A 27897-nucleotide genomic window follows, 5' to 3' on the forward strand; every position below is an offset into this window, starting at 1 on the left:
TTTTAGCTGCTTTCAGCATTTGTCTGAATATCTGCAACTGGCAAACAAAGACCTGGATTTGGGGCTGCACACGTTTTCAGTGGAGCAATAATGCAAAGGTGGGCAGCGGCCAGGCTCAACAGGACTCCCTGCTGAGCACAATGAATTCTCCACCAGACCACCAAACACAGTCCAGAGCTTGACCAGCTTACCTCAACAGTTTAGACAATGACATACCAGGGGAGAAAACAAACTGCAACCTCATATACTGGAGCATTTTCTTTCACCTGCTACGTGTCCTGCCTTCCTTGGTTGGTATAGGTGATGGAGGCCTCAAGACAGCTCTCACCGTTGCACAGGCAATGCTGTGTTTCTACAACAAATATCTCGTTATACAACAAGAGTTTCTCAAATCAGAATTACAGGAATCAGCCTTCAGAACAGAAGTTCCCTTTTCACAAAGGGGTGGTGCAGGCAGGTTTATTTTGGCCTCCCTAACTGAAGTGCTCTTTGCCGATTTAAGCTTCAGGTGAAAAGCAAATATTCAAGGACTTCAAACCTCCTGTATTATACAAGATCAATGTACATTAAAAAAGTTCCCTTGAATTTTTTTTTATTTTTTTAAAGGCTGCAGGCTGGATTTGCACTTGGAACAAGCTTTTCCCTAGTGGAGTATCTCCTGATTTACAACAGAGTGTCTGAAAAGAGAATCAGGCATTGCCTGTTTAATGAAGACTTTTAAATTAATCAGTTGCACGGTTTTGGTCAAAATTTGCATGCAAGTCTATTTCTAAAAGCAAAGTGATACTTTGCCTTAAAAACTAACAGTAAAAGAAGCCCATACACAAAAACAGGCTGACCTCACTACAAGCATCTGCATGCCCAAATAAACACGAGCAGAGGGAATTCTAGCATCTGCAAACTGTTAATTCACCCTTTTCTTCTCTTTTGTAGGCTGGCCAAGTTCAATCTCCTGGTCGCCAATTTCTTGCTCCACTGAGACAACCCTGTTGATGAACTGTGCTGGTGATGTCAGTAGCACCACTAATCAGCATTGGATCAGGATGCCTGACCCAGGGGATAAAGTCTCTTTATATTCCAACCTGCAAGTGCTTTCTTTTTCCCCCTCCTTTTTTTCCTTTTGTGCTCCACACAGGATCCAAGATGACGAGTGAAAATCGTAAAGAGCTCCACAATCCTGGGAGAGAGGACTGGACTTCCAGTGAGTTGGTACCCAGTGACACAACAGTGGTGCTGGTGCCTGATTTGCACTCAACACTGCCTCAGTTGGGAGTGCAAAGCAGTTATTTGCATATTCAACATCTGTAAATCCCCATCCCTCAGGGTGCTGTTGGACAGCAGCCTCAAGGCACTTCCCTCCTGAAAAACACTTCCAACTAACACATGTGAACCCCCTGTGCCAGATCCCATGGCAGGTGCTAATGGCTTTCACAAAAACTCTCAGGATTTTAATTAGTTGAGTTTCAGTTGCTCATAGTATCCATCACTTCCTTTCCTCTTCCAAACTACTGAGCAGAAATATGGTTCTCCAACAAAACCCCACTGCCACCTCTCCTCTGGCCCCTTCCCCCAAAATTCAACATCCATAATGTTCCAGCTCAGCTGTGCTCAGCTCACTACCAGCTGATGAAGCATGTTCAGGCTGTATCATCTGGATATCTCCTCAGGCATGCTGTAGTTTTCAGAGAAAAAAAGAATCTCAGTGGTGATCAAGGCCATTACAGACTTGAGTCACCTTGGAGACATCTGTAACTCCTGCTCATTGCAGAAGGTGAAGGGTGAGCCTGCTTCTGCCTCTGGCACACCAAGTATCTATAATGATGTGTGCTGAAATTCCCTTGGGAATCCTCTGCAGAGAGGACAAAAAGGAAAAAGCTGGAGCTGAGGACTACAAGGAGGAGATTTTATGTTCATCTTGTGTTCTCTTACCAGCCCCATCCTATAGAAAAGTTGCCCAATTCACTCTTTCCCTGCTGAAAAGAGAACTGACCTTTGATCAGTTTGATCAGAAAAGAGAGTTTAACCCACTTCTGAGCCCCATTATGAAGAACCACCAGGGAAATTTACTTTGGAAGCAAAAGCTCTCAAACTTCTGTGGATTTAGATGACCTTTAAAGGTTTCTTTCAATCCAAACTATCCAATGATTCCTGCTAACAGGCTAATTTATGGTGATCAGAATAATTCCTGATGATGCTGCCCATCCAGTGATGACTGAGAGAACTCTGAAGGATGGGCAGGGAATTCACCTGTTCTGAGAATGGAAATGATCTAATTCTTGATTCTCTGATCTGCTGTTGCTACTCTGGGATGGATTCTTCTCCTTTCATGGCAGCACACAGACATCTACAGCAGAGCCTGTGTTTATTTTCTTGCAGAAAAAGTCAGAAATTTAAACCTAATCCATCCACAAATATGTACCTAAACTCAGCCAGCTAAGCCCACAGATGAGCAGGAGTGCTCTGACTTGCACACAAACAGATCTCTGTTATCACCAGCTTCATCAGGAGCTGGGGGCAACCTGGCTTCCACCACACCACAGACAACAGCTGGGTCCTCTCTGACCTCTCAGATGCTGTGGGGGCTGGTGGGATGGTTCAACATGGGCTTTCCTCCACCCCAGAACCATGGTCCAGAGACAATTTGCTTCCCCTCTTGCTGTGGGAGATGCTACGGTACTTGCATTTCTACTCTCTCTCAGTAAAAGAATATTCTCCATGATATATTTATTATTTTAAGAAACAAAACCCACTGCTTTAAAGCCTACTGATTTGGCAGCAAATAAACATTGTGAACTGGAGCAGCATCTGAATTTCTGAAGCAGTAAATCCAGCTCTCATCTACAAAACTGACAGCTCTCATAAAAGAAAGAAAGAAAAAAAAATGCAAGTAAAACATCCTAAGGAAATTATCGTTCAAATTAACTGCAGACATAAATTTATCCATCTGTTATCATAAGTGTTACTTGAAAATTATTTGCCCATAAAAATGAAATAAACCAGAGTGGTTTTTTTCTTAAACATTGACTTCATGTGTATGCTCTTAGCTGCCAAAATATTAACTCATTTTAACAGCCCGTGTGCTCTTGGCTGTGTGTCTCTTTCTTGACTGTAAAAGGACCTTTATAAATTGTCTGTATAAATGATGTCTAAGGCACTTCACTGTTATTCCAGATCAATAATTCCAAGTAAACCATCAGTATTTTCAAAACACAAAACCCAAGCAAATGCCCAAATTTTACTTGGAAGTAGTCTATTTAGCTACCTTTATTCATTCAAAGGGAAAAGTTACCCTGCCCATTAAATGAAAAATATCATTTAACTGCACAAACAATAACTGCTGTTTCATTTCTAGGGTACAGTTACTGTGAATACAGGTATGGTGAGATTTTCACATTAAGTCTGAACATGGTAAATGCTGGCAGGAGTGGAACAAAGTCTTCCGAACTGGGTACAGAGCTGGGTCTCTTTTACCCAGAGCCTGTGTTTTTCTTGGAGAAGAGAAAGAAATGAAAGTAGAAAGAATAAATGGCTATTTTCACTTCTATGTGTTTTATAAGGGAATAAATTAAAAGTCTGAATTACTCCAATACATTTAAATAGTAAGTAAAGTAATGGAAGACAGAAATGGTGGAAATCTATTGAAAAGTAAATTTTTTATTTTTAAGAACGACAGAAAACTGAAAAGTTTATTTCAGAATTCTGTAATTTGTTTGTTTGTTTGTTTGTTTTAATACTTTTGACTGGAACAAACCCCCCCATCTTTGAACAACATAAAAAGACTTTGCTTCCCTTTATGAAAAACTTTTATTTCACGTTGCTTGGATATTCAAATATCTGTCCCCCCAGGATATTCAAATATCTGTCCCCCCAGGATATTCAAATATCTGTCCCCCCAGGATTTGCCTGTTGAATGTTTCACAGCCTGGTGCTGTTCCAGGCCAGACTCAGAACCAGCTCTCCTCTGATGCACCACAAGGTCTTTGCAGCACAGCTCTAAGTGGCACGTGGTGAAACAGTTTACAGGGAGCAATGATACCCAAGCACCTGGATTTGGCTGGCAACTGCAAAAATGGACTTGTTTTTCCAAAAGAAAACACAAAAACTCTGTTTTGCACAAATGCCACAAAAACTGTCAGTGGAAAGATTTTGATCAGCCTTCTTTTTTAACAGCAAGGCAGGATGAAGAAGGGAGAAAGTCTATGTATAAAATAGCTAATAACCAGCCATAATCATGCAGAGTTGCTCAACAAAATTAATTTGCTTGCTGTACTCCAGTCAGTTCAGTGGCCACATCTTCCACCTCTGAGCTGAGTGGGAGTTTCCTGATCTCCAGATCTGCTGGGACCAGGGTGTGGAACCTGCCCCTACAGGAAGATTATTTAGATCTGGTCAGAGGGGTGGCCACATCTCCCTCCACCTGGGTGAGCTATGTTTTTTTCTGATGGCAAAGTGCATTTTTTGATATGGGGACAGGGCTTTACACTCTGCCATATTTCAACCCAGGAGGGATTTCTGACCACACCACTTTCTGCTGACAGACCCCTGCATCTTCCAATTGCAGTCAGGAGTGTTTCCAAGGTGCTTTTCTCATAACAGGCTTATTTTCATTCTTAGGAAAATACTTATTTTCCTAATTTTATTTAGCAGCACAGTTTTATACGATTCTTCCTTTCCCAGAAACTATGATGGAGATTATGAAATTTGGAAAACAATTCGTAATACACATATATAATTTAATTACTATTCATTCATTAGTTCCAATAACCTCAGAATTAAGGGATTAATGCAGAGATCATGTTTGGCATAAAGGCCAATATCTTCTGAAGCACATTGTCCAGAAGCTTTTTTTTTCAAATTATTTCCCCTTCACCATATTAGTCTTAGAGATGCAGAATCTTAAATTGCACTGTTCTGGGAGCAAATAAACTCCCACAGACACTATCATGCCTATCCTAACCGAAAGTGCATTCCTAAAATTTTGCACTTCAGAATTCATGGGAATATGTGAAAGCCTAAACTTTCATCAAAAACATCCTTTACTTTTATAAAAAGTGAAACCAAACCCTCAAAGTTTTATAAAACAATTTGAATTCATGACCCAAGCACGTATGAAAGAAACCCCTCAAAATTAAAGAACTAGATATAAATGAAAAGGTTTATCAGTAAAACCCACACTTCTAATTCAGTGCATGGGGGAAAAGAGGAAACAAATCCTCCAGTAAAAAAAACTGCATTTGAATCACATGAGGAAATTAACTTGCCTGCACTTTGATCACATAAAAGTTTTGGCAATGAAAATAATTAATAATTTTCTTAGTGTTCACTGCATGAAGGAAAAAAAAACCCCAGAGAAGAAAGCAGGAAGTAATTGTACTTGAAGCAGGAATAGCTTGCAGGGATGGCCCAGTCTGGTGAGAAAAACCAAAGGGATGCTGGAACAAAGAACCCAAAACAAAAAGCTTTCCTCAGCATCTCCCACATCCCAGTTTTCAATAAATCCGGCTGCGCGTGTCTGTTCTGTCCTGCCACGCTCAGTGCTGGGGAAACAAAACAAGCCAGCAACAAAGGCAGTTTTCAACATCACCAGAAATGGGCCTAAAAGACAAAATGAGACTTGCTCTTTATGAGCCAGCTTTCCCAAGGGATGGTCCCTGGGAGTTTCAGGTAGGTGCTCTCTGAGGGGAAAGAAAGCTCAAACCTCCCAGAAGTTAAAAGTGCCTTTCTAAAGAACATAATGTGGAATTAACATCCACTGGCTTAATTTCATTTGTGTTATTAAAACAATATAAAATTTGTTATTAAAAACAAATATAAAAATTTGTTATTAAAAACAAATAACTGCAGTGGGTTGGAGCCATGACCCACCTAGTCCATGGTCTGTAGCTGATGCCCAGTTTATCCTCTCAGCTCCATTTATGTATTGGTTCAGGGATTTCCAAAACTGGAAGCTGTTATCTAAGCCATCATGTTTGATAATCTCCAATAAACCTAACTCCTTGGGTTAGACAGGCTGGTTTTTATGAATGCCTGTCCAACTATGAGCCATCATGATGTATTTTCCTACTGTAAAAACAGTTAAGCAAAACTCCTTGGCCAGAAATATCAGCCAAGCCTGAGATTAAATAAGCTTGGGAAAATTCAGTCTGGATACACTCAAAAAATAAATACATCAAAATGCACGTGTCTCTGCTGAAACCCACAGTCTTTAATCAAAATTCCCACTGAAGTGAGTAGCAAAAGGTGAATTGTTGCCAAAGTTCATAGAGAGAGCCATGGGATGAGAAGAAAAGTTCTGTCAAAAATGAGAAATTTCCAAGGAAAGGGAGCAGGAGGAGCAGATCAGTTCTCAACACAAATCTCAGGCTGCCTTGAAGTTGAGGGAGCTCAAAGACACTTAAGCTGGTGCTCAGGATTCTGCTGAGCTGGGGCCTGAATGGTTATTATTTATACTCTTATCACACAGAAATGTGAATTCCATTGGAAAAGGGAAAAGAAATAAAAAAAGGGAGAGAAAGGACAGAAGTGTGTATTGCCGCAGGCTCACAGAAGTACTGCAGACATCTTTGTTCTGCAGACTTCAGGAAGAGGGACACTTTGGATTTTCATTTAATGGTTTAAAAAGCTGCTATTTAGTTACACACACAACTCATGCACTTGTGCACAGCCCCAAAACAGCCAGTCTGTACAGACACACCAACATTTTCTACACCTGTGACCGAGTAGCCCACAGGTCTGGGAAGGGAACAAACACAACAGCATGAAAAGTGCTTCCAGCTTCACATTTCTACAGCCAGATGGAAAACAAAGTGAGTGCAGCCTGTCTGCAGCCTGGCTGGACCTAGACCCACCTCCTGCAACAACTCACTCCATTTTAGAAGTGGCTCTGGACAAACAAAAGTCTTTCTGCTTCAAAGGGAAGACTCATAAGAAATCTTCCCACATCCCCAGAGACCTGAAGCATTCCAAACACTTTACTTCCAATCATGGTAATGGAATAAAATAGAAAAAAATCATGCCATACCTGCTCCAAAGGCAAAGAAGAAGCTCTTGTCTCTGTTCTCCCTTAGAAGTGACATCACTCTTCTCCCCATCCTCTCATTCCTCTTGTAGATGAGCTCCTGTCTGAAGTAGCTGTCTATTTCCTGAGCTGTCACCTGCTCGTGGGGTGGGAGTGTTGTGTTGATGAAGTTTGGGACCTGAAACAGAGAGAGAAAGGCCACAGCCCAGGTGGCATTGGTTAAGGAACCCACAAAACACTGCATGTTTCAATGCAGTCTTCTTTCAGCCATCTGAGCAGAACTATCACACAAAAGAACACTAGAGGACCAAAGCACAGGAGGTTGTTAAGAACTCTCAAAAAAAAAAAAAAAAGGTAAAGAAAAGAAATTCCCAATGAATATACATTCAAAAGAGTGAAACTAGTATTTTACTAAAGACCACTTTAATTAATTTTGATTTTTTTTCTGCTCCTTCATCAAAATGTAGTTTCAGGCATTACATTTAGGTGATTTACTTGGACCTTTATTCTCTGTTTGTTAAAAAAACATAATCATCTGTTTAATACCAAATTCCTGTGATCTGTTCTCAGCTGAGGTCACCATGAACCAAGTAAGGACTGTAAGACTTGGCTTGTATATGTGGCTTTTTAAGAACTTAAGAGTTTAAAAAGAAGAAAAGACAGCAAATACAGACACAGGAATATGCACACAGGGCAAATATCCTTACATGCTATTAGGTCTCACCAGAGAAGACCATGCATAGCAACACATAAACCCCTGGAACATTCCTGATACATCCGAGGAAGAGACTTCCACAAGCAATGCTCCGTCAGTCCCTGATTTTGTGAGGAGAGATGAACACAGGCACAGCACAAAGGACATTGGTCAGGGCAGCAGATACAAGAATGAGCCAAGATCCAAGCTGTAATGGATAGATGAGCCAGAAGTCTCTGATTCTTAGGACAACGACTTATTTTGACACAGTCGAAACCCCAGGTCTCCCACCAGAGTTTGGGAGCCCACGTGCCCTGCAGAGAGAAGAGCTGTAAGGGGCTGTGTCTGATGACTGCTAACAGCACCTAGCACATTGTGGTGATTTTCTGTGCCTCACCACTGGAAAGCAGCTTAAGCTGCAAACCCCAGATTCAGATTTCTGAGTCCCTAGGCACAGGTAAAGCTGCCAGGATTTCCAGTGTTAATCTGAGTTGGTGGTAATGACATTGCATGCACAGCCCATGAGGGGAACATCCCTCACTTGCTGTGCTGAAACACTTGGTGCAGTGACTCTGTTACTTGTGTTAATTCCATCTCTGGTTTTCTACTATACAAAATCCCTGCATGCATTTTCTAAAACTTGCTTTTAATTTTTTTCAGCCCACATCTTCCCATTCCATTTGGTCACATGGTTTTATCACAACAATTTTTGTCTCTTCCCACCCTCTTTGCTCATAATGCTTCTCCAAAAGTTTTCAGCAAGTCTTAGGAAGAAAAACTGATTTCCATCTTCCCAGTGACTCTCCTTAAAGCTTTTTCATTGCAGCCCCACCTGCATCACTCCTAATACATGTGAGGGACCAAGCAGCAGAGATTTCTCACCATGCATTATGCAGATGAGTCTCACTCATGGATGGATCCACCTCACTCTGGATTCACACTAAAGGCTGTTCCCAGCTGTGTGAGACAGAAAAGGGGACCACATCTCCTGAACCAGGGCATCCTGAGGGGATGGAGATAACACTCCATGTCAAGGACCCTGCCCCAGCCTTTTGGATCTCCCAGACCAGCTGGACCTTTGACTTCCCAAACTGCTTCTCAACCTGCTTTGCCAAGTCACGGTGCTCCTCACAGCATGTTCTTTTTCAAGCATTCAGTCATATTACCCTGAGTCATTCCCTTCCTCCAGGCTTTCCAGCAAGGCTTGGCATCACCAGTGTAACTTGTGAACTCCTCAGAGCACACAAGTACTTTGCACCTTGTTCTCAGTTTAGTCCTGAGCCAGCACTCAACAAGTAATAAGTCCCATTAAGTCAGACCTACTGGAGACACCAGTTTCCTGTGAAAACCCAAGGAAGTTGCCTCCATGTCTGGCAAGAATACGTGTTTGTCTCTAAGGGATGGAGAAGCAGACTGATGGTGTCAAAGAGATAAAATGCTGCTGGCTACAGCAGCAAAGGACATAGTTGCTTCCATTCCTGCTGAAAAACAGGGAGAGATTTATATTGCAGGAATAAAGTCTGAGGAATGAGCAGCCATTTTACACTTGCAGTAACCTTAGTAATGCAAAGCTGCAAACCAGGTCCATGGAGATACCACAAACCTTTGTGTCTCCTCTGTGCTGGGGCTCTCAGGCAGGAGTCAGGGGAGCCTTTAGAAACTGAAGTGGAAGGTGAAATTTTCTGGAAGCATCTGAAGGCTCAACACCCACATAAGAGAAGTCTCTTCTTCCCAGCTGCTGGCTGAAGGGAAGTGAAGGCTGGGACCTGGTTTTGAATCACTTCAGATGGTTTGGGAAAGCAAGGAAAGCCTTGCCTGTGAGCATAACCTGCTCCTACATAAAGCAGGAGCAGCTATGCTGGGGGACCAAGCAGCTCTGCGCATCCCACTGGTGATGGGGGTCTAGATAGCCAAAACCAGCTGTTGTATAAGGTCTTTGGTAAGAAGGGAAGCAAGCACCTTTCACCTCCTTGTGCAACTCCATCAGTATATCGACATTTAACCTATAGTTTGTTCCTTCTCTTTACCTAACCTAAAATACAGTACACAGACCAGAGGCAGACTTGCCTTTTTTCCCCCTTCCCCTTCTTTCCTTCTCTTTTGTGGGAAAAAGTTTGCCAATGGCAGAGACATAAACTTAAACCCAAGGACTGGGCTTTGTCAGTCTTTCTTTTGCTTGCCCAAGGAACAAGACAGAGGAAGGCAAAACCTGGAGAGGCACAGCACCAGCCACAGGTCCTGCTGCACTGTGTGCATTCTGCATCTCTGATGGCTGGCAGGAATAAAGTCTGCATGTGTGTTTCAGCATGTGTGTGGCAGAGGACAGAAGATAAACGACTGCAGTAAGCATGCCCCTACACAGTAGTGCAACCACACTCCGAGCTGTGACACTTGCCCCATTAATCAGCTCCGCTCCTCCCTGCATCCAGGTCCTTCCCACAGTCAGTGACACACACCATGCCTGGCTTCAGGGAGACAGCTGCTCCTGCTGATTTAAGAAACCCTTAAACCAGACAGGAATCAGGAAATCAAAAAACAGCCACATGCAATTAGGAAACTTTTAACTGGAGCCAAAATTAAAGTTTGGGGGGTTTTTTGGAAAAGAGATCTGTTATTTTAAAAGGATGGGCTAAATATGCACAAAAGGATGCACCTTCCCCCTTCTACTCTAATTTTGCTTTAATTCTGTGAAAAAATTAATTTTAACATTTTAATGACATGAATCTGTTGTTTTTGAGCTGAGAGTGAATGGATGAGACATCTGCTGCGCCCCTGGATGAGGGACTGATCTAACAATAGCTGAATATTGCTACCAGTATTTAAATGTACAATGGAGTGGATGATGTGTGTGTTGAAAGATCCAAACCCCTAATTTTGCTGTTCACCTAGGAGAGTAACAGCTGGATCAGCAGAAAAATGCATCACCTGGGGTGTGCTCACTTCTAGTGGATACACATGACAAGAGATAAATAGATTCTTTACATCCAGTCTCTGCAAGCTGTGCAGTTTTCTGAGAACCCAACCACCTCCTATTTATATATAATTCCAGTGGAAATTCAATAATGTATCTCATTGAGATGTTCAAAATAAATAATACCTTGTTTTTCTTAATAAGGTAGCACTCATTCTTTTTTCTACTTTGATTTCCTTTAGGTTACAGCTCTCCTATGGACAGTACTGATGGGCCACAAACTCAGTCATTAGGTACACCCTGCATTTCTCAGTTAAACTTTTGAGGTTAAAGAAAGAGACTATGAGAATAAAAAAGAAATCCCAGCCTTGCAAAAATTTCTGCCCCTCCCCACTGTCTGGGCAGTTTTACTTGAGTCAGTATCCCTGATGGAATATATGTGTGGATAAAGCTCTGTACACACGTCTGAGCTCACAGCACTGTGGGATGTGGGCCATAATTCTTCACCTTTGAAGTCAGTGGGAGCTTTAGGGAGAAGAAAGAGGAAGGATTGTGGAGTGGTTATGACACTACCCTGAAAAAATGGTTCTGCTCCCATGGGTGATACAAATCTCTTCCACGATCACAAGCATGTCATTTGGGTTTTAACCTTCAAAGGAAACTCAGCACTTAACCTCCACTAAGTGTCTTTGAAGCATTTGGCTTTATTCCTCTTGTCTCTCAAAAGTCCATCTGTAAAATGGGGACAGCAAGACTCTACCTTGATGTTACATACAAGGCACTGGCTCAGTCTAGCTCTGGAGGGACCCAAAGGAAGATCCAAAGTCCAACACAGTGCTCAGCAGTAACCTCTCTTCCCATAAATTTCCACTGAGCCTTGGATTCTGCTGCAGTCATTAGCATAAGAGCTAACAAGATACTTCAGCTTAGAAAAATGCATCAGCCATAACTCAAGATCTATGCTATGCTTTCAGCTTTGTCTGTAGAGACAGAGAAAGAAAAAAAAAAAAAAGAGAAAAGCAAAATATATTAGTGCAGAGTCTTTTATCACATTTAGGGCTTACTGCCAAAGTTCAGCTGAAAATTCATGGAGATGGGACTACATTAAAAGTACTTTTTTTTTATTTACTCTTTTTTAATATTTGGACAAATATTCTGGGCAGGGGCACAATGCCAGAGTTGAGAATATCTATCTACAAATAATTTTTTTGGACTCACATAAGCACTATCATCTTTGATTACATTTTTTGTCCTACTTTGGATTTATTGGCAAAAGTGGAACTGCTCTATACTCAGTCCAGTATAAAATCACTATAATATGTGGAGTAACAGTGCTGTCATTCCTACTCCTATGCACTACATTTCCCAATCCTCTGATAACCTTGTTTAGCCTCTTTCTGTTCCAGTGATGAAGTGTATTTCTGGAATATGCATTCAAATTGTAACATTATGTCAATCAAAAACCAACATCACCAACACTGGACTAAAGAGATGTGTGCCTTTCCTCACCTGCTTGTGGGCAGAGGTGATCTTCAGCCATAATTCTACTTGCAGATGGAGAAGAGGATGCTGAGATAGGGAAACGAGAAGCCAGCCCTTCCCATGAGATACACAGTGATCCTAAAACCTCTCCAGCTGTCATCTTCCTGTATCTTGGTCAAATCTCTTGGCTTTTGAGACTCCTCTCTCCCACTGTTCTAATCAACAGACTCAAGGATTTCCAGGCTCCTCTCCTGAGAAATATCCAAACTCCAGACTGCTGCATGTACAGCATCATCACCAACAGTTGCAGGGGAATCTCTTAATAACACAAGTGCCTTATTTCCTTATTTCTCCTTCTCTCCCCAGAGGGTTCACAGGCTAAATAGAGAAAACAGAAGGCAGCACACCCAGGGTCAAAAGGGACAACTGTGGCAAGACAGAGAGCTGGCCATCAGCTGCCAGAGTTCCAGTCCAGCTCCTCAATACAAACCCCATCCATCCCTCCCTGACAAGAGGGCTCTGCCTCCACACTCGTAATCTTTATCTCCAGTTGTGAGCAGGGAGTTGTTCCCAGATCACGGCAACTGCATTCATTTTTTTTAAAACATGATAAAGATTGGGTTTTCTTTATTAGTCTTCTGGTTTATGAGCTTTATGTGGGCAGAGGCCAGGAGACAAGTAAGGGATCCTGCTTTGAAGGATTTTCCCTGCACCATGCAGGTCAGGAACCTTTACACAGCTGACAGCACTACGAAAGATAAGGATCTCAGGAGCTGACAGGCAGCTTATGGAGGCTGCCAGGGAGCCAGAGCAGCATCCCAAAACCTGCTGGCTCCTCCAGCAAACCAAACAGCCCTAAATTCACACCAGCCCTTCTTGGGTCACAGGCTGACATCTGAGCTCTAGTTATCATTCCTTTATGAAGGGAGGATACCCTCCTGTTAACCAGCCTTGACAAGGCATTGTGGCTTTTACTGCAGGGTTGCAAAATACACTGCTCTGGACTTGGAAGACACCTGTTTTCCTCTGATTTATGGTCCCTTCTGGCATCTGGGAGAGCAATATCCTCTTACTGCAGCCTCTGATAGGAAGGACTGAAATAGTGCAAAGTGAATGGGCTGTGAGAACAAGTGTCTCCATGAGGAGGACGTGGCTGCCACGAAAGCAAATGATGCTGCCAACTCACCTGGTTTTCCTCCAGCACTCCTGAGTGTCCATCACGAGGGACCAGCAATGGCCAAGGAAGGAGTGCTGGGTTAAACTGATTTAACCCAAAGCCCAAAGCTGGCAACTGCCAAGAAGGTAAGCTTCCAGCTTGTTATGGAAAAGGGAAACCAAGAAGGAGCAGTCCCCAGTTTGAGCATGTGATTAACCCATTATGGCCTTCTTTCAAGCACCAAAATTTAAAGCAGTATATTAGAAGTCTGAGTGGACTGTGAAAGGAGTCTTTCATCTTTGAGTAAAGTTCAGTTCCATCACTCCTTGCCCTTTTTCAGAGCAAGAGCTGGGGGAAAGGCAAAAATACTTTTTGCTCGAAGGGAAGTGAAGAACACAAGCAAGAACATTTCTTGGGACCAACTCTGGGGAGTCACTTCTGGCCATGAGCTAATCCCTGCCCACCTCCCCTCAGTGCTCATGGTCCATAGATGTTGCAGTTACATCACAGTTCATGTTAGTGAGATTTCTGTAACTGGCCTCTCTGATTTAAAGCTATCAGCAAACCCCTCAGCATGCTGTAGCACTTGAGTGTGAAAATAGAGGTCTTTGAGTTTCAGACTGGTTGCCTCAGATTTAATGGCCACTGGAGCACCTAAACTTGTAAATGGGGGAAAATTACAAATAGGAGAAGATGTGGAGGGGAAAGGCAGACCGAATGCCAGTGAAGTCTCTATGGACAGTGAATGATACATTTAAAAACCAGCTCTGCAGGTGACACAAGAGCTGTAGGAGTCATTGCTGGCCTGAGTGTAAAGCTGCCTGCAGGCAGGGTGGGCTGCAGCCCTTGGACACTCCTGTATCTTCAGTTTCAGCCCCCACTGCACCTGCATGGACACCCTCCTTGGGAGCACCAAACCCATCCTGCCAGGGCTGTTCTTCCAGGTGGCACCTGGCCAAACAACAGCTGTGTGTCCTGCCTAGTTCCACCTTCTCTGTCCATTTGGGCCAAAAGAAAACATGTTTATTAAAAAAAAAATAAAAAAAAAAGGCAGAAAGGCCACAGGGATGGGCTGTGTGTCTCGCACAACTCACAGCTTGGGGGTGATACTTCTATCCCTGTTAAAAAAGACTTTCAACAAATCCCTGTGAAGTCATGACCTCCATGTATGTTTTCTATTTGTTCTTACACACCAGTTAAATAGCTGCTTTCCAAGCACTTGGGAAAAAAAAGGAAAAGAAGAAGCAAGCAACACCAACCCCTCCTCCTCCCTCCCCACCCCAACCCCATCCCTGCTCCCCTTGGTTGCGATGCCAAAATATGCAGCCGGCCTCTCTATCTGAATGAATGTTTTGATTAAAGAAGTCTTAACAAAACACAGTCAGAACAATGATCTCGGCCCCCTTTCTGCAAGCTTCACCCAACTATGTGAAGTATATTTAGGACCAGATTACAGGGACCTGCTCATTAATTGACTAAGGATGAGAAGCCTGCAGTGTACGTAAATAAAGGTTTGTGTTTCGGAGGGGAGGATAAACCTTAACAACCTAATGATACTCCTGCCACACTTAAAACCCCTTTAACATTGGGATTTTTTTGAGGCCAGCTTTCACAAGCTTGAAAACATATGGAAAAGTTCAAGTTTTTCTATTTCCCTTCCAAATGCTTTCTTTTCTTTGACAAAGAATATTTTTTTTCCTGTTCTGACACTAAAACCATCACCTATTATATTGCCATGACACCCAAGTAAAGATACTGATCAAAGGGCAAAGCAGGGCAATAAAGTGAAAAAACTGGGGCCAGAAGGCTTGGGTTTGGGGTTGGTTTATTAAAGAACTGCAATTCTTTTTCCAAAGGTATTTTTCATTTTGTCTTCTATTACACAGTGAGAGAACAGCTGGTTAGTAGTGGGTACAAACTCAGCTTTGGTTGTCTTGGATATGTATTGTTCAGGGTCCTTCAACGAGATTCTTTCCATCCCTGTGTAGTGAGATTCTAGGAAAACCCTGAATGTGAAATTTGCAATGTTATTTTAACCTGAGGCGAGTCTGATCCAAAATATATGATTTGCAGAGTATCACATAACTTAGCAAGGAGCAGAAATCTGGTTCATAACACAACAGCAGCTGGGCTGGACATGGGTCCTCCAGAGCTGACCCTCAAGGGAGTGCATTGCAGAGGTGGCTCTGCCTTCCTGTTTGGTCCTAGAAAAATTCCAGGCTTCTCCCAGTCCAACCAGCTTTTCTAGTTATGCTGGCATCTGAAACAAACTGGGTGATAGCTTTCAAACTGATTTTAACTTTCTTTAAGGTGGGGTTACTTGAGAGATCTAGTACCAGATGAAAAGATGGAGAACATCTCCAAGAGAGCTTTCAGAAGTGGAACAAGGACCAGTGAGGAGAAATGTAAGGAATGATTCCTGTGAAGTTACCTCTGAAATGGGTTTCTTTGCATCCAGTCTGGTGGAGCTCTACAAGCCTTTGGGTTTATCAGTATCAGCTCTGTCAGAGGACACAAGATCTAGGTCTGAAATCAGCATTAGGGAGCTCAGCCAGTTTACACTGGAGATACCTGATCTGTGGCACTCACCATTCTGCACACCAACAGTATCAGATCAGGAAATGTTGTGAAGATGTTGAGAACACAGTGTTTTCAATAATGTCTAGCACTAATCCTGCCAAAACCTGACAAACCAATCAAGTTTCCCCCTTGTCCCACTTTTCTCCCCCTCACAGTAATAATGAGGAGCAAATATATCTGCTAGATAAAACAAAAAGGAAGAGAAAGCACTTTGCACATTCAACCAACAAGATGCTATTTAGAATTCTAACCAGTCTTTTTCATTTCTCTTTAACAAGTATTTCCAAAAAACACTTCATAAAGCAGCTCTTTAAAAAGAAAGGAAAGTAAATGCTTTACAGCAAACATACAGCACTGCACAGAAAGCAGCACCTTCAACTCCAAATATTTTTCTAACAGTCACTCTTTTATACTCATTTATAGTCTATTCCTGTACTAATAAATACAGATAATCAACAATCCTCAATGTTTTAATGCAAATCAGCCCTTTTCTGTAAGTGAATGTGTTCTTTATCTAATAATACAGCAGTTTGAAAGAAAAATCATAGCTTTCAAATGTCTTGTTCCAATTTCTCCCTGACTCACTGTTCTCTCACGTTGCTTTCTTCATGGAAAAAGGAGGGAAAGAACTTCCAAGGAAAAACAATTCCAAATGCAAATATGTAATGAAAATTTTCAAGCAACAAAACCTATTTTCAAAACCTGTAGCATATCTGGACATGTTCCAGATTATTAATAAAAAAACAATCTCTGCAATGTTTTCCCCAGTGCTGTCATCAACAAGTAGACTTCACTCTCAATCTGGATCTGCAACCAATTTTCTGAAACACATAAGCCAAAATACAATATTGCTCCAATCTGGAATCCTGTTCTGACATAATATGAAAATTAGACTCTGAAAATTTTGGCTACACTTCTGTTTTTTTGTTCACTTCCAAATGCTCACAGTGTACCAAAACACGGAGCAGTAACTCAGGTGCAAGTGGAAAGAAATGATGATCCCACCACAGCAGAGCAAGAGCTCTTCTGAGCTATGGCACGGCAGCCCCTCTGCAGCAGCATCTCCAGAGAGGAGAAGGTGGGGACAGGCTCTGCTGGTGTGGGCACAGGCAGCACTGAGCACTCGTGTCACCAAGAGTCAGGACTGCCATCAGCATCCTCCTGACAACCACTCCTGAAGTGTGACCAGCCCTGCACACACACTGGGGAATTTGTGGGATGGCTCCCCTGCTGCACTCGCTTCTCTGGAAAGCCCACAGTCATTTTCCCTGGAAGAACCAGAGGCTGTGCCAGTCCGCCTGCACTTTGTTAAGGCTGAGAGTGATAAGATGCTTCCAGAGCACTGCATTACAATATCTGTGCCTTCAGTCCATGGATTTGCCCTAGATAAACTCCTCCTCTGCCCTAGATAAAACCCCATTCCTTGGACAAATTAGGTCTGCTTGTCATTCAACACTCTACCTAATGGTCTCAGCTGTGTGTTTCTAAAGTTACTGAAGCTGGAGCATTCCACAGATAGTTCTCATTGATTTGAGAAGTGAGCCAGAAATCCAGTTGTATTTTATCCAAAATGACAACAGGGCAAGTTAATGATGTAATTAGAATTATCAGGACTCTTAAATCTTAAAGGACAGGTTTTATTGAAGGATGGTAACATTTTTAAAGGGGTACGTAACACAACATGGTGATTTATAAATAGCAAGTGCCTTATAAAGTGAGCCACTAAATATTTTTTTCTTTAGTTTAGGGAGGCTGATACTGACATGGGCTTAGTGAACAAATCTTTAAGATCATGTTATCAAGATCATCATATGCTTTTTAGAAGGCAACACCCACTGTCTAAATCCATCCATGGTGTTTTGAACTGCAGAGGCAACTTGAGATACGGGTGGCATCCCTCGAGTTAAGGGATCCAAAAAAGCTTGCTTGTTTCTGATGGACACAGCTCGAAGGAGCATGCACAGCACCTGGAAGGGGTTGAGAAGTGTCTGCAAGCTGTGGTGACCACCAAACAACTTCACTGCACAGCTTGTTTAACCGTGTAGGATGCAGTCAAGGCCTTACACCTGCTGTCAATGAGGTCCTTCTGCTGAGCTGAGCTCAAAGCCTGTAAACTGGGTTAGTCACTCACTTTATTTACTCATTTTGATATCCAGTGTTGGCTGGGACTGCTGGGATGAATACAAAGCCTGCTGAAAGGATGGGAATATTCTCCATTACTTCAGTGGGCTCTCAATGCCATCTAACACACAAACCATAAAGGCTCCATGGATGAAAGATGCTTTGGAAGTGTCAGGTATGACTCTTGCCCCGTGCTCTTAACCCCAAAAGGGACAGGTGAATAGTTAAGTATGAAACCTGGGTAGCTGGGCCAGTAGAAATTGTCTACAAAGTGATCAGCAAAGCTGTAGGTCTGACATTCCAGATCAGCAGTTAGAGAGCAAAAACCATCTTCTCCCAGGACAGGAGCCTCTCCTGAGGTCAGGAGAACAGCTGGGGACAGAAGATGAGAGACAATAACTGGAGACCACAGCTACAATTTTTGGGAAAGGCTGAAAAAAAAATCTCAGCCTTGGATTTTCAATTTTCCTCATAATAAAGAGTACATAGGGGTACAAGGAAACATAGAACCAGCTAATTCAATGCTGGAAAATATGAATTTGCTTTACAGAACTGTCCTTAAAAATTGAATAGCACAAAACTGACCACAGGAAGTAACTGGTGCAAAAAACCCCACACAATAAATTGTTCTGCACTTCCTTCATGGAGACTTCGGGTCATTAGGCAATTTCTCAGCTGTCTCAGGTAAAAAACGTATCATCTGGGGACAGATAATTTTCTAATTTTGAACTAACAAATTTTTTGCATTTTAATACTTCTGGACACACCTCAATTCCCTAGTGAGAGCTTCAGACAGAATACAGAAGTTAAAACTACTGATCTAATCCAATCAATTTTTGCTTTTAGGGAACAATTACAAAAGAACAGAAAGAAACTGACTTCTTTGAGGTGAAAAACAGTCTGGAGAAAGAGCAGAAAATTTACCCATCCTATCTTTAGCTTAGAATACTTTCTCTTCAGTATCATTTTGACTCTGCCCAGAAGCCTCAACGTAAGTCTCTTGATTGCACAAGTCACAAGAGAAACAAGTGTTTGAGGAAGGCTATTGAAAAAAGAGATGTTTCCTACTGCACTTTTGGGTCATAGTCTAACTTAGTAAATTCACCCCCTTAAAATTTTACTAAGTTTAAAGAAGGATTTTTACATTTGGAAAAATGCTGCTTGCAAAGAAAGTTTAATAAAATGGAGAGAGGAATGATGAATGATGAATGTAATGTAACCACAGGAAAGCAGAGGTGTTTCCTCTTTCACTGTTCTTAATTAAAATAAAAATTTAAAAAATCCACTGAAACTGAGAAGGATTTGTTTACTCCTCTGCTCTCATCAGGGCTGATGGCTCTGGGAAAGGAAAGAGCTGGACATGGGGCCCTGCTCACACCCCTTCATTCTGGGCACCCTGGCTAAGCTGCACTTCCCAAGCCCAAGGTGAGCAGCACCTCCCTGGGGTGGTCCTGTCCCTATCCAGGGGTGACAAAGGAGCTGTCCTCTGACCTAAAACCTGCTTTGGACTAGAAAGCATCTTTAACTGCACTTCTTGTCCCAGCACCATCCTGTCTGTGCACCCCCCTGGCATAGTTTTGGTCCCAGAAGGACTCTGCCCTCTCCTGCCAAATGCTGCAGAGCTCAGGAATGTGCAGGAAACCACAACCTTCCCAAACTCTCTTGGGGAGGCTGAAGTGACTCAAGGAACTAACCTGTAACATGTCAGGTCAACAGTGCTGCTATTTCCTCTTCTGGTCATTTCTGCTCCAAGATGATTTTTGCTCTAAAGGCACTTCAGCATCTTGCAGGCAGCCACTGAAGCTGCTTCATCTCTCAAGAGTCATTGAGGCATTTAACAAGTTTCTGCACCCACATGAATACTGTGGGTATAAATGTCCTCTCCCTGCCACCATCCCCACAGCAACTCTGGACTTTGGCACCTCCTTCCCAGTCCATTACAGCCACCTCAAGCATCAGCTCTGAACTGAGCCAACTGATGGACAGTTTACCTTTATTCTGCAGCTCCTGTTAACCTTCAAGGGACAAGCAGGCATGAGTAACCTTAAACAGCACCCCAAATTACACCTCAAAGAGTGAGAGTCCCATCCTTTTGCAGTTCTCCTGAGCTACTCCTGATGGAGCTGAATTCCCTGGTAGAGGTGTTGATTCTTACAACTCCATTCCTGATCTTTTCTTCCATTCTCTGGAGTATTTCAAGGTTGTGTTAACAGTACCAGCTGCAACTCTCATCAGACCTCTGGAGAGCTGGACCAGCAGCTGGGTATCATGGAAGAAGGGTTCTAAAATCTAACCTTCTAAACTCACTGTGGCACTCTTGCCTCCCAAGACTGGCATGGGTACCTGCCCTGAACTGCAACAGACTCAGCACACGATAAATAAATCCCTGTGCCTACATTTAATGTCTCCAGAGAGAGATCCCATGGGGGATCTTTCATGTGTAGTATCTGAGCCAGGCTAATCTAATTTGGTAACCAAATGGCAAAAACTCTCCATGACAGACAGTCTTTCATCCTTGCAAAAAACCACACAGAACAAACTTTGGAATGACCCCAACTGGCAAAACCTGACTTGAATAGGGAGTTTATTTTACATTTTAATTTTCTATTTTGTTCTGCTTGCAGTTAAAATAAACGGTATAGAGCTGATTTATAAAAACACTACCAAACAAAAAAACTCTTTACCCAACAGTACTGCACAATATTTAGAGTTCTGCAGGGACCAGTATACATAGAGGGATTTTAATTTTCCATGGCCTGTAAGTGTTATAATCTCCATCAACTGCGTGCACTCTGGGACCATGAGTAACACCAGTGCTTGAACTCTGACTGGCTGTTGGCTTCTTTCTTCTGTCTTTAACACTGTTTTGAAACTCACACTTGATCCAATAATTTACAGGAATAAAGAAGTTGTTATAGCAAAGGGTTCCTCTTGAGTCTAACTCACAGGTCTGTTATAGGACAATGTGTCAATAAATCAGAGGTGTCTGTGAGTCCAAGCAACTGCTTTGAATGACCAGCACTCATCTAGGGACAAAGGCTTTGCTTATTAGAAGAAATTACACTGGTAATTTAAATTACACATTCAGATGCCAGGACTATCTTCATGGGTTTGACTACTAGCAGTCCTCTCACAGCACCCGAGGCAAATATTCCACTACATCTTGTTTATCATGTGTGCCGTGCCTCAACATTTCAGGAATAGTTACAACCACTGACTTCCCCAGGATCCTCTAAAGGCATGACCTCTCTACCTTTTCCAACTCATATTCCCCATCTTTAAAGATGTATTCCTATTCAAGCTGCTTTCTCCCTTTCTCCCCTTGCTCTTCAGTGCAAGGCTGACCAGAATGAACAGCTCTGGCAGTTTTGGTACCACACACTCTTGTGTTTCGGTGCTGCCACGTTAACCACCCTGGTATGTCCTGTTCAGTCATGCTAAAACAATGCTTCACTTTCCAGGACTGAGTTAAGTAGGACACCAAAGGGGTTTTATCACATGCTGGGGCCCCACTTGCTTGCCCAGATGTTCTACTGAGAAACAAGTGGCCCACAGAGCCCTGTGCAAGCCAAGACAGTGATGGCAAGATAAAAATGTCTCAGAGACCTCTGCCTCAATCCACAGACTGAGCTTGCCCCATCTCAGCTCTCTCTGGAAGTCACACAGCTCTCCTTGATTCGCATTTGCTAGTGGTAAACTGCTATCAGGATTTAATTATTGCACAGGCAAAACACATACAATACTGTGGCTGTCAAATTTGAACAGGTGTGCCCCAAGTGAGTCACTGCACCTGAGAATGGAATCTGGGAATATTGATCAAAAAAAGGAGATGTTGGAGATGACATCCAAGGACCAGTGTTTTCATAGAATTAACTGGAAAGGAGAAAGAGGAATCTCAGTTTGCCATGAAGCATCAAACTGGTCTGGAAAACAGATTTCTGCTCCCTTGAGAGTTTTTAATAGTTTTGGATAAATAAGCTAAACAGAGACTGAAGGGCTGCCTGAGACACACACAAAATTATTGAATTATGACATGTTTGAGAGGTTATTTAGTTTATAGAGTATTTACATAAGGTCCACTTCCTCTTCATATATAAGCTCAAATATTAGAAAGATTCCCCCTCCACCCTTAATGAGGGTTCTGCATTAAACAGCCCCAAATATCCAGAATTAACCTTTTTTCAAGAACATCCCTAGGAAAGTTCTCCAGGCAATCCATTACTCTTTAGCAATAGGACAAGAGGAAACAGTCTCATGTGGCGCTAGGGGAGGTTTGGATTGGACATTAGGAAAAATTTATTCATGAAAAGGGCTGTCAAAGACTGGAACAGGCTGCTCAGAGAAGTGTTGGAGTCACCATCCCTGGAGGTATTTAGAAGACGTGTGGATGTGGTGCTTGGGCACACGGTTTAGCTGCAGACTTGGCAGTGCTGGGTTAGCAGTTAACTCGATGATCTTGGAGGTCTTTTTGAACCTAAACCATTCTATGGTTCCCCAGAGCCTGAGCAAATCCAGGGAAATTCCACTCTCTCACCAGGCAAATGAGGCAGGTGTGGAAAGAAAACACAGGGCATTAAAAGGAAGAGGAGTCAGAATATGAAGTGATGACTGGGATATTGATATTAAAGCAGCGGATTTTTCCTCAGTTCTCTGGCCCATCTGGACCAATTCTGCTCACCTGAGAAGTGTCATGGTTGAATATGACAGCATTCAGGTCTCCACAGTTGTAGTGCTTGATGAGATCCTCAGTGGTGTAAGGAGCCTGCAGACTCCCTGCTCGAAGGCTTTCGTGTTGGAGCAGAGTTTGGTTTAGAGCAAACAGCACCTGCAGAAACACAGGCAGGAAAAGGGAGAAAAAGTTAAAGATAGTAGGAATCAAAACAACAAGGACTAAAGGACAAAACTTTGAAAGACTTTCCTGCACTTGAAGTCTATTCCCTTGATCCATTCTGGCCCACAGTAACAAGGGATGGTCTTTAGGCATTCCCAAATGGAAAAGCATTCAGGTGCTTGCAAGGCCCTATTATATTTATATAATTATATATTTATATATTTATATATTTATATTTTTATATATTTATATATGTATATATGTATATATTTATACATTATATATTTATATATGTATATATAAATGTTTACATATTTACATATTTATATATATTTATATATTTATGTGTTTATTTATATATGTATATGTATATGCATATGCATATGTATATTTATATGTATATTTATATGTATATGTATATGTATATGTATATGTATATGTATATGTATATGTATATTTATATTTATATTTATATTTATATTTATATTTATATTTATATTTATATTTATATTTATATTTATATTTATATTTATATTTATATCTATTGCAAGGCCCCCACAGGGAACAGCTTCAGAGCAGACACATATTGCTCAGAGGTCACAGTCTTAGAACACTTGGGCTCTCTGTGCTGGTTGATTTGCTTCATGACAGACACTGGAATGGAAACACCCCTAAATGAGGAAACTTCTGTTGCCTCTGTTTGTTTCCTGTACCCCAGCTTAAATTCAAAGCCCAAACTCAGTTGAAAGAGTTTTGAGAAAAAAATCAAAATCTTCTGACTTTCTGAAGTCAAAGGTGGGAACTTTGGGATGCTTGTACTATTGGGATTTTGTTCACACTTGTAGTAACAGAAACTTTAGGAAATTCATTATTAGTGTCCCTCCTTTTGTCTTTCCTCCTTCACCCACCCATTTGCAAAGTGAGAATGGAGATACATATCTGTAACACTGTCCCAACAGACTGGTCCAGTATCCCCATCCCAAACTTGAAAAAAACCCAAGAAAGCAGAAGCAGTATCTACTGTGTAATTTTGGGTAACCAAAGAAATAAATGTCCTTGAATTACCAAACAAAAACAGAAAAATCCAAGCAAACAAACAAAAAAAAAAGGTTCCCACCACAAACGTCCCCTCGACAAAAAACTAAATGAAACCAAACGAAAAAAGGATCACTAAATTTCACATGAACTACCAAAAGTCTTTTTTAGATTTCTGACAGACTGTGGGAGCAATATATACCAGTTATTGAACCACCAAGTCTGGGCTTTATATGTTCTGCTTTCCAAGAACCTTCTGAAGAAACTTGATAAAAAATAGATGAATAAATCAGAAGAATAGCAGTGAAGATCTTTGTCACGAACTATATAAATAAACAAACACACTTTTCCTAAAATAAAGTGGAATGTGGTGACTGTGAAGATTTTAATCAGATTTTTCAGAGTTCTGAAAAATTACATTGATGTGTCATTTTTCATGAAAAGACTCCTGCACCCCTCAGTCTCATATTTCACCACTTTTTGAGCTTTTCTCATTTTTAGCAGCAGTGCCCCATCCTTCCCAGAGAGTAACAGTTATCTCAAAATCTGGGTAAGGCAATCCCTGCTGAGCTGCAGTCTGGGACCTGAATTCTTACCTTCTTAAATTTTAGCAACTGAACCCACTCCAAGGAGTGAACCCAAGAGGAGTTTCAAATCAGCAATTTACATATGTATTTGCAGGATGGAAGTTTTTCTTAGTTTAAAATTATGATTCCCATTGAAATTTATCTGAAGGTGAAGGAAAGGAAGTTGCAAAATCTCATGTATATAAAAAAGTATCAGAGATTTAATTATTAATAATAACATTGATCATGTTAATAATATGAATAATAACAAATGATCTTCATGGCACTAACAGCCTCAATAAAAAGCTGTTACATGCTAACTAACATACACAAATTGGGTTGAGAGACAGCAAATGTTATTTTTTAATTTACTTAGGGAAAAAAAATAAAAAGGATGGTCTTTCAACTGAACCTGTTATATTTCAATCTGGTAATCGGTTCCCAATTAAGAGCCAAGCCTAAAAGATTTCCTTGCCCAGATCTAAGGGTCTCTTCAGGCTTTTCTACAAAGAGATCAAGCTTTCCCAGGATCACAGCTTGAAGTTAAGCATCTTCCTAACTTAGTTTTTCTCTAATTTAAAAAATATGCAAAAAACAGGGTTTGAAAAATTTCTAACATTTGAAAGGATCTGCGCTTTTTCCCTTTCCCCTAAGGGCTACAGCTCCAAGAGGAAATGGTTCATCCCAGGATTTCCTGGGGATTCTAAACATTTTGACTAATAAAAATAAAAGCTTAGAAAAACATTGACAGGAAAAATGAGAGCAGAGGTTTTCCCAAAATGCTTTTAGCAAAATCCTCCTCATTTTTGATTTTTAAACAATGGATGTTACTGGATTTTTTATATACAAAAATATGTATACACACAGGCACACACACATACACAAACCACCAACAAGTCCTGAGGGCAAGCCCGTGTGTTTTATGATAAAATATTAAGAAGGCAATAAACAAATCCTTACTTATTTTACTCCCAATGTCCATTTCCCCTCCCTTTTTTATTTTTTTTTCCTTCTTTTTTATTCTTTTTTTGTTATTCCGGGGAAATCAGTCCTGTGCATTAATGCTGTGGGTCTTTCTCCTCTGAGTAAGTTTGGAACCTATTATAGTATTTCAGTCACATTTGCAGGGAGTTAGAGATCTTGAAGAAAATTGTCTGTGTGTTCCTCAAAAATCAGCCTGCAGAGAAGTTCACAGTACGTGTTCACTACTTATAAGACACCAAAGATTCCAAACGAGACAGAATGGGTTATTCTGCAGTTTTTGGCAGATGGCCCCCCATGATTTCATTAGTGCCAGGATATTCATGTCCCTGCTTTCTGCCTCAGAGCAGCTTTGGGACCCAGAGGTGATGCTGGCCACCAGCTGAGCCCATCCAGCATGCTGCTGTTGCCATGGGGAGCTCAGCACTGGGCTCAAGCTGCTGCCCCTAAAGCTCCTCCAGAGATTTTATTTTAGGAGGAAAGTTAAAATCAGAAACTTGAACACTTGAATATGCTAAAGGAAAACTGTAATTAACTGATATATAGAGAAATCTTACTTAATCAAGCCATATACAACATGGATTTTGGTTGGGTGGCTCAAAACAAATTTAAAGAGAAGCGGGGTCTCATCACAGTTGCCTGTTTCCTGACTGGATTTGTAGACCATTTCCTTCAGAGTATTTTAAAGCCAGCTTAAAACCCAAATTTATTTTTCCTTACTGTTCAGTTAATGCCACAAAAACAACACTGTTTCCTTCCCTTCTCTCTATCTTAATATCAGTGACCCCACGACCCCCAGCCTAATCCTCTGAGTTAAATCTCCCAGAGTTGCCTGAGATTACTGAACAACTGATGACTTCAAAATAAACACACTTAGAGTGACTGCCCATACACAGTCCCACCTAATAAACAGAGCAGATGGGATTTGTTCTGGGAAGCAATGGGAAATTATGACTTTGGCTCTCTGGAAGTGGATTTTTATTCACACAATTTATGGTCCTCACCCTAGTGTGCTTTGAAGACATTTTTGCACATCTGTCTCTGGCCCCACTGTTTGTGACTGACCAACCTTTTAATCTGGGTGGTGTCATTCCCCCAACACAGGGGTTTTATTTGGGTGTTTGGAGACACCAATTCAGCCCTCAGGGCAGTCCTGTTTCACTGTCAGTGGGGGTGGATCCCACTGGTCCAGGCATTTTTGGAATTGCTTTGCACAGCCTTTGGACCTCTCAAGGAAAAAGGGCTGGACCAGTGAAGACCTTCATAAACAGCTTTACTGATCACCTTGACACTCAAACAGGATTCCCCCTCTCCACGCTTCTGGATTACAGAGCCAGGAGTCACACAAGAACAGAAGGAATAGGTTACAAAAGCAAACCTCCCATATAAATCAACTGGAGTATTTATGGTGTTTCACTTTCAGAAAGACAGAGCATTATAAAACCTCCAAACCACACATAAAGCAAGCAGACACAACTGCAGTGAGTCCTAAGGTCTTGAGGCTGGCACTGCCCAGAAGTGTTGGTATCAGCACTTGTCCTTGGAACAGTTTGAATTTTGTTTTGCAAACACATTGGTGAGGTTGGAGGTTTGATTTTATGTGATAATTTAATGAGAGTTGGTTTCCAGGGAAGTTAACCTAATCTACAGAAACAGATCTAGAGAACCACTGCCACCTTTTTAAGGAGGTAGGAGAAATGAATAAATGTGTACTTGGCTGGGCTTAGGAACACTCCAGCCTTTCCACCAGAAATCATTTTCTTCATTGAACTTTTGGGACCACAGCTAGATGAAAATCCCATTGTTCCAAGGTTCTCTCACAACCATTCACATATTGTGTTTTATTGTGCCAGGTCAGCAGCTTCAAACTGGACATTTGAAGGCCCCTGAAGGCCAGGACCATGTCAGTGCTGTATGTGACAGCTAAGGAGGAGAAATCACAGCCTCCGTGCCAGAGAGATTTCTCCTGATCTGTGTTCTACATTTGTCTCTAGGTGAAGAGCATTAAGAAGAACCAGATAACAAAAAAACAAGCTAAACCTCATCAAATACATCATCATTCTTGGTTACATCAGCAGTGGACAGGTGGACCTGTCAACCTGTGGAATTGAGTGAAAAGGTTGCCAGGTCCACCTCTACAATTTTTCTAAGGCCCCAAATAATGCCAGAATAAGAAAAAAAAAAAAAAAAAAAAAGCTTTGTGGGAACATCTAATAAGCAACTGTGAAAGTAAGACAAGGAAACCTTATTCACAGATAAAACACTTAAGTGGTTCCAAACCTTCCCATGAAATATATTGCTAATAAAACAGAAAACAAATTCAGGAATTGCAATAGGAGAAACACATTTTTTGTGAAGTTTAAGAAAAAATGGAGCTGTGTTCTTCTGGTGTGTTTGCTGTACAGGAGACTTGAAGATGAAAGGCAACCCTAGGAAAACTGTCAGGCCAAGCTTTGCATTCACAGGACTCCAGTAGCTGGAATTACAGGATGACCCCTGCACAGACCCATGATTAATAACAA

At 41.6% G+C, this 27897-nt stretch overlaps 1 protein-coding gene across 1 annotated transcript in view; it reads right to left on the reverse strand.

Moving 5' to 3' along the window:
• Positions 1 to 27897, reverse strand: part of TRABD2B (TraB domain containing 2B) — a gene marked incomplete at its 5' end in the record, with an annotated part of 268912 nt that overhangs the window by 101180 nt on the left and 139835 nt on the right. The window contains 2 exons of the mRNA XM_015635645.2: positions 7022 to 7196; positions 22641 to 22787. Coding sequence (XP_015491131.2) covers positions 7022 to 7196; positions 22641 to 22787 — 322 coding nt within the window. The remainder of the gene's footprint in view (positions 1 to 7021; positions 7197 to 22640; positions 22788 to 27897) is intronic.

Source organism: Parus major, chromosome 8, assembly GCF_001522545.3.
Source record: "Parus major isolate Abel chromosome 8, Parus_major1.1, whole genome shotgun sequence".
NCBI classification, from domain to species: Eukaryota; Metazoa; Chordata; class Aves; order Passeriformes; family Paridae; genus Parus; species Parus major.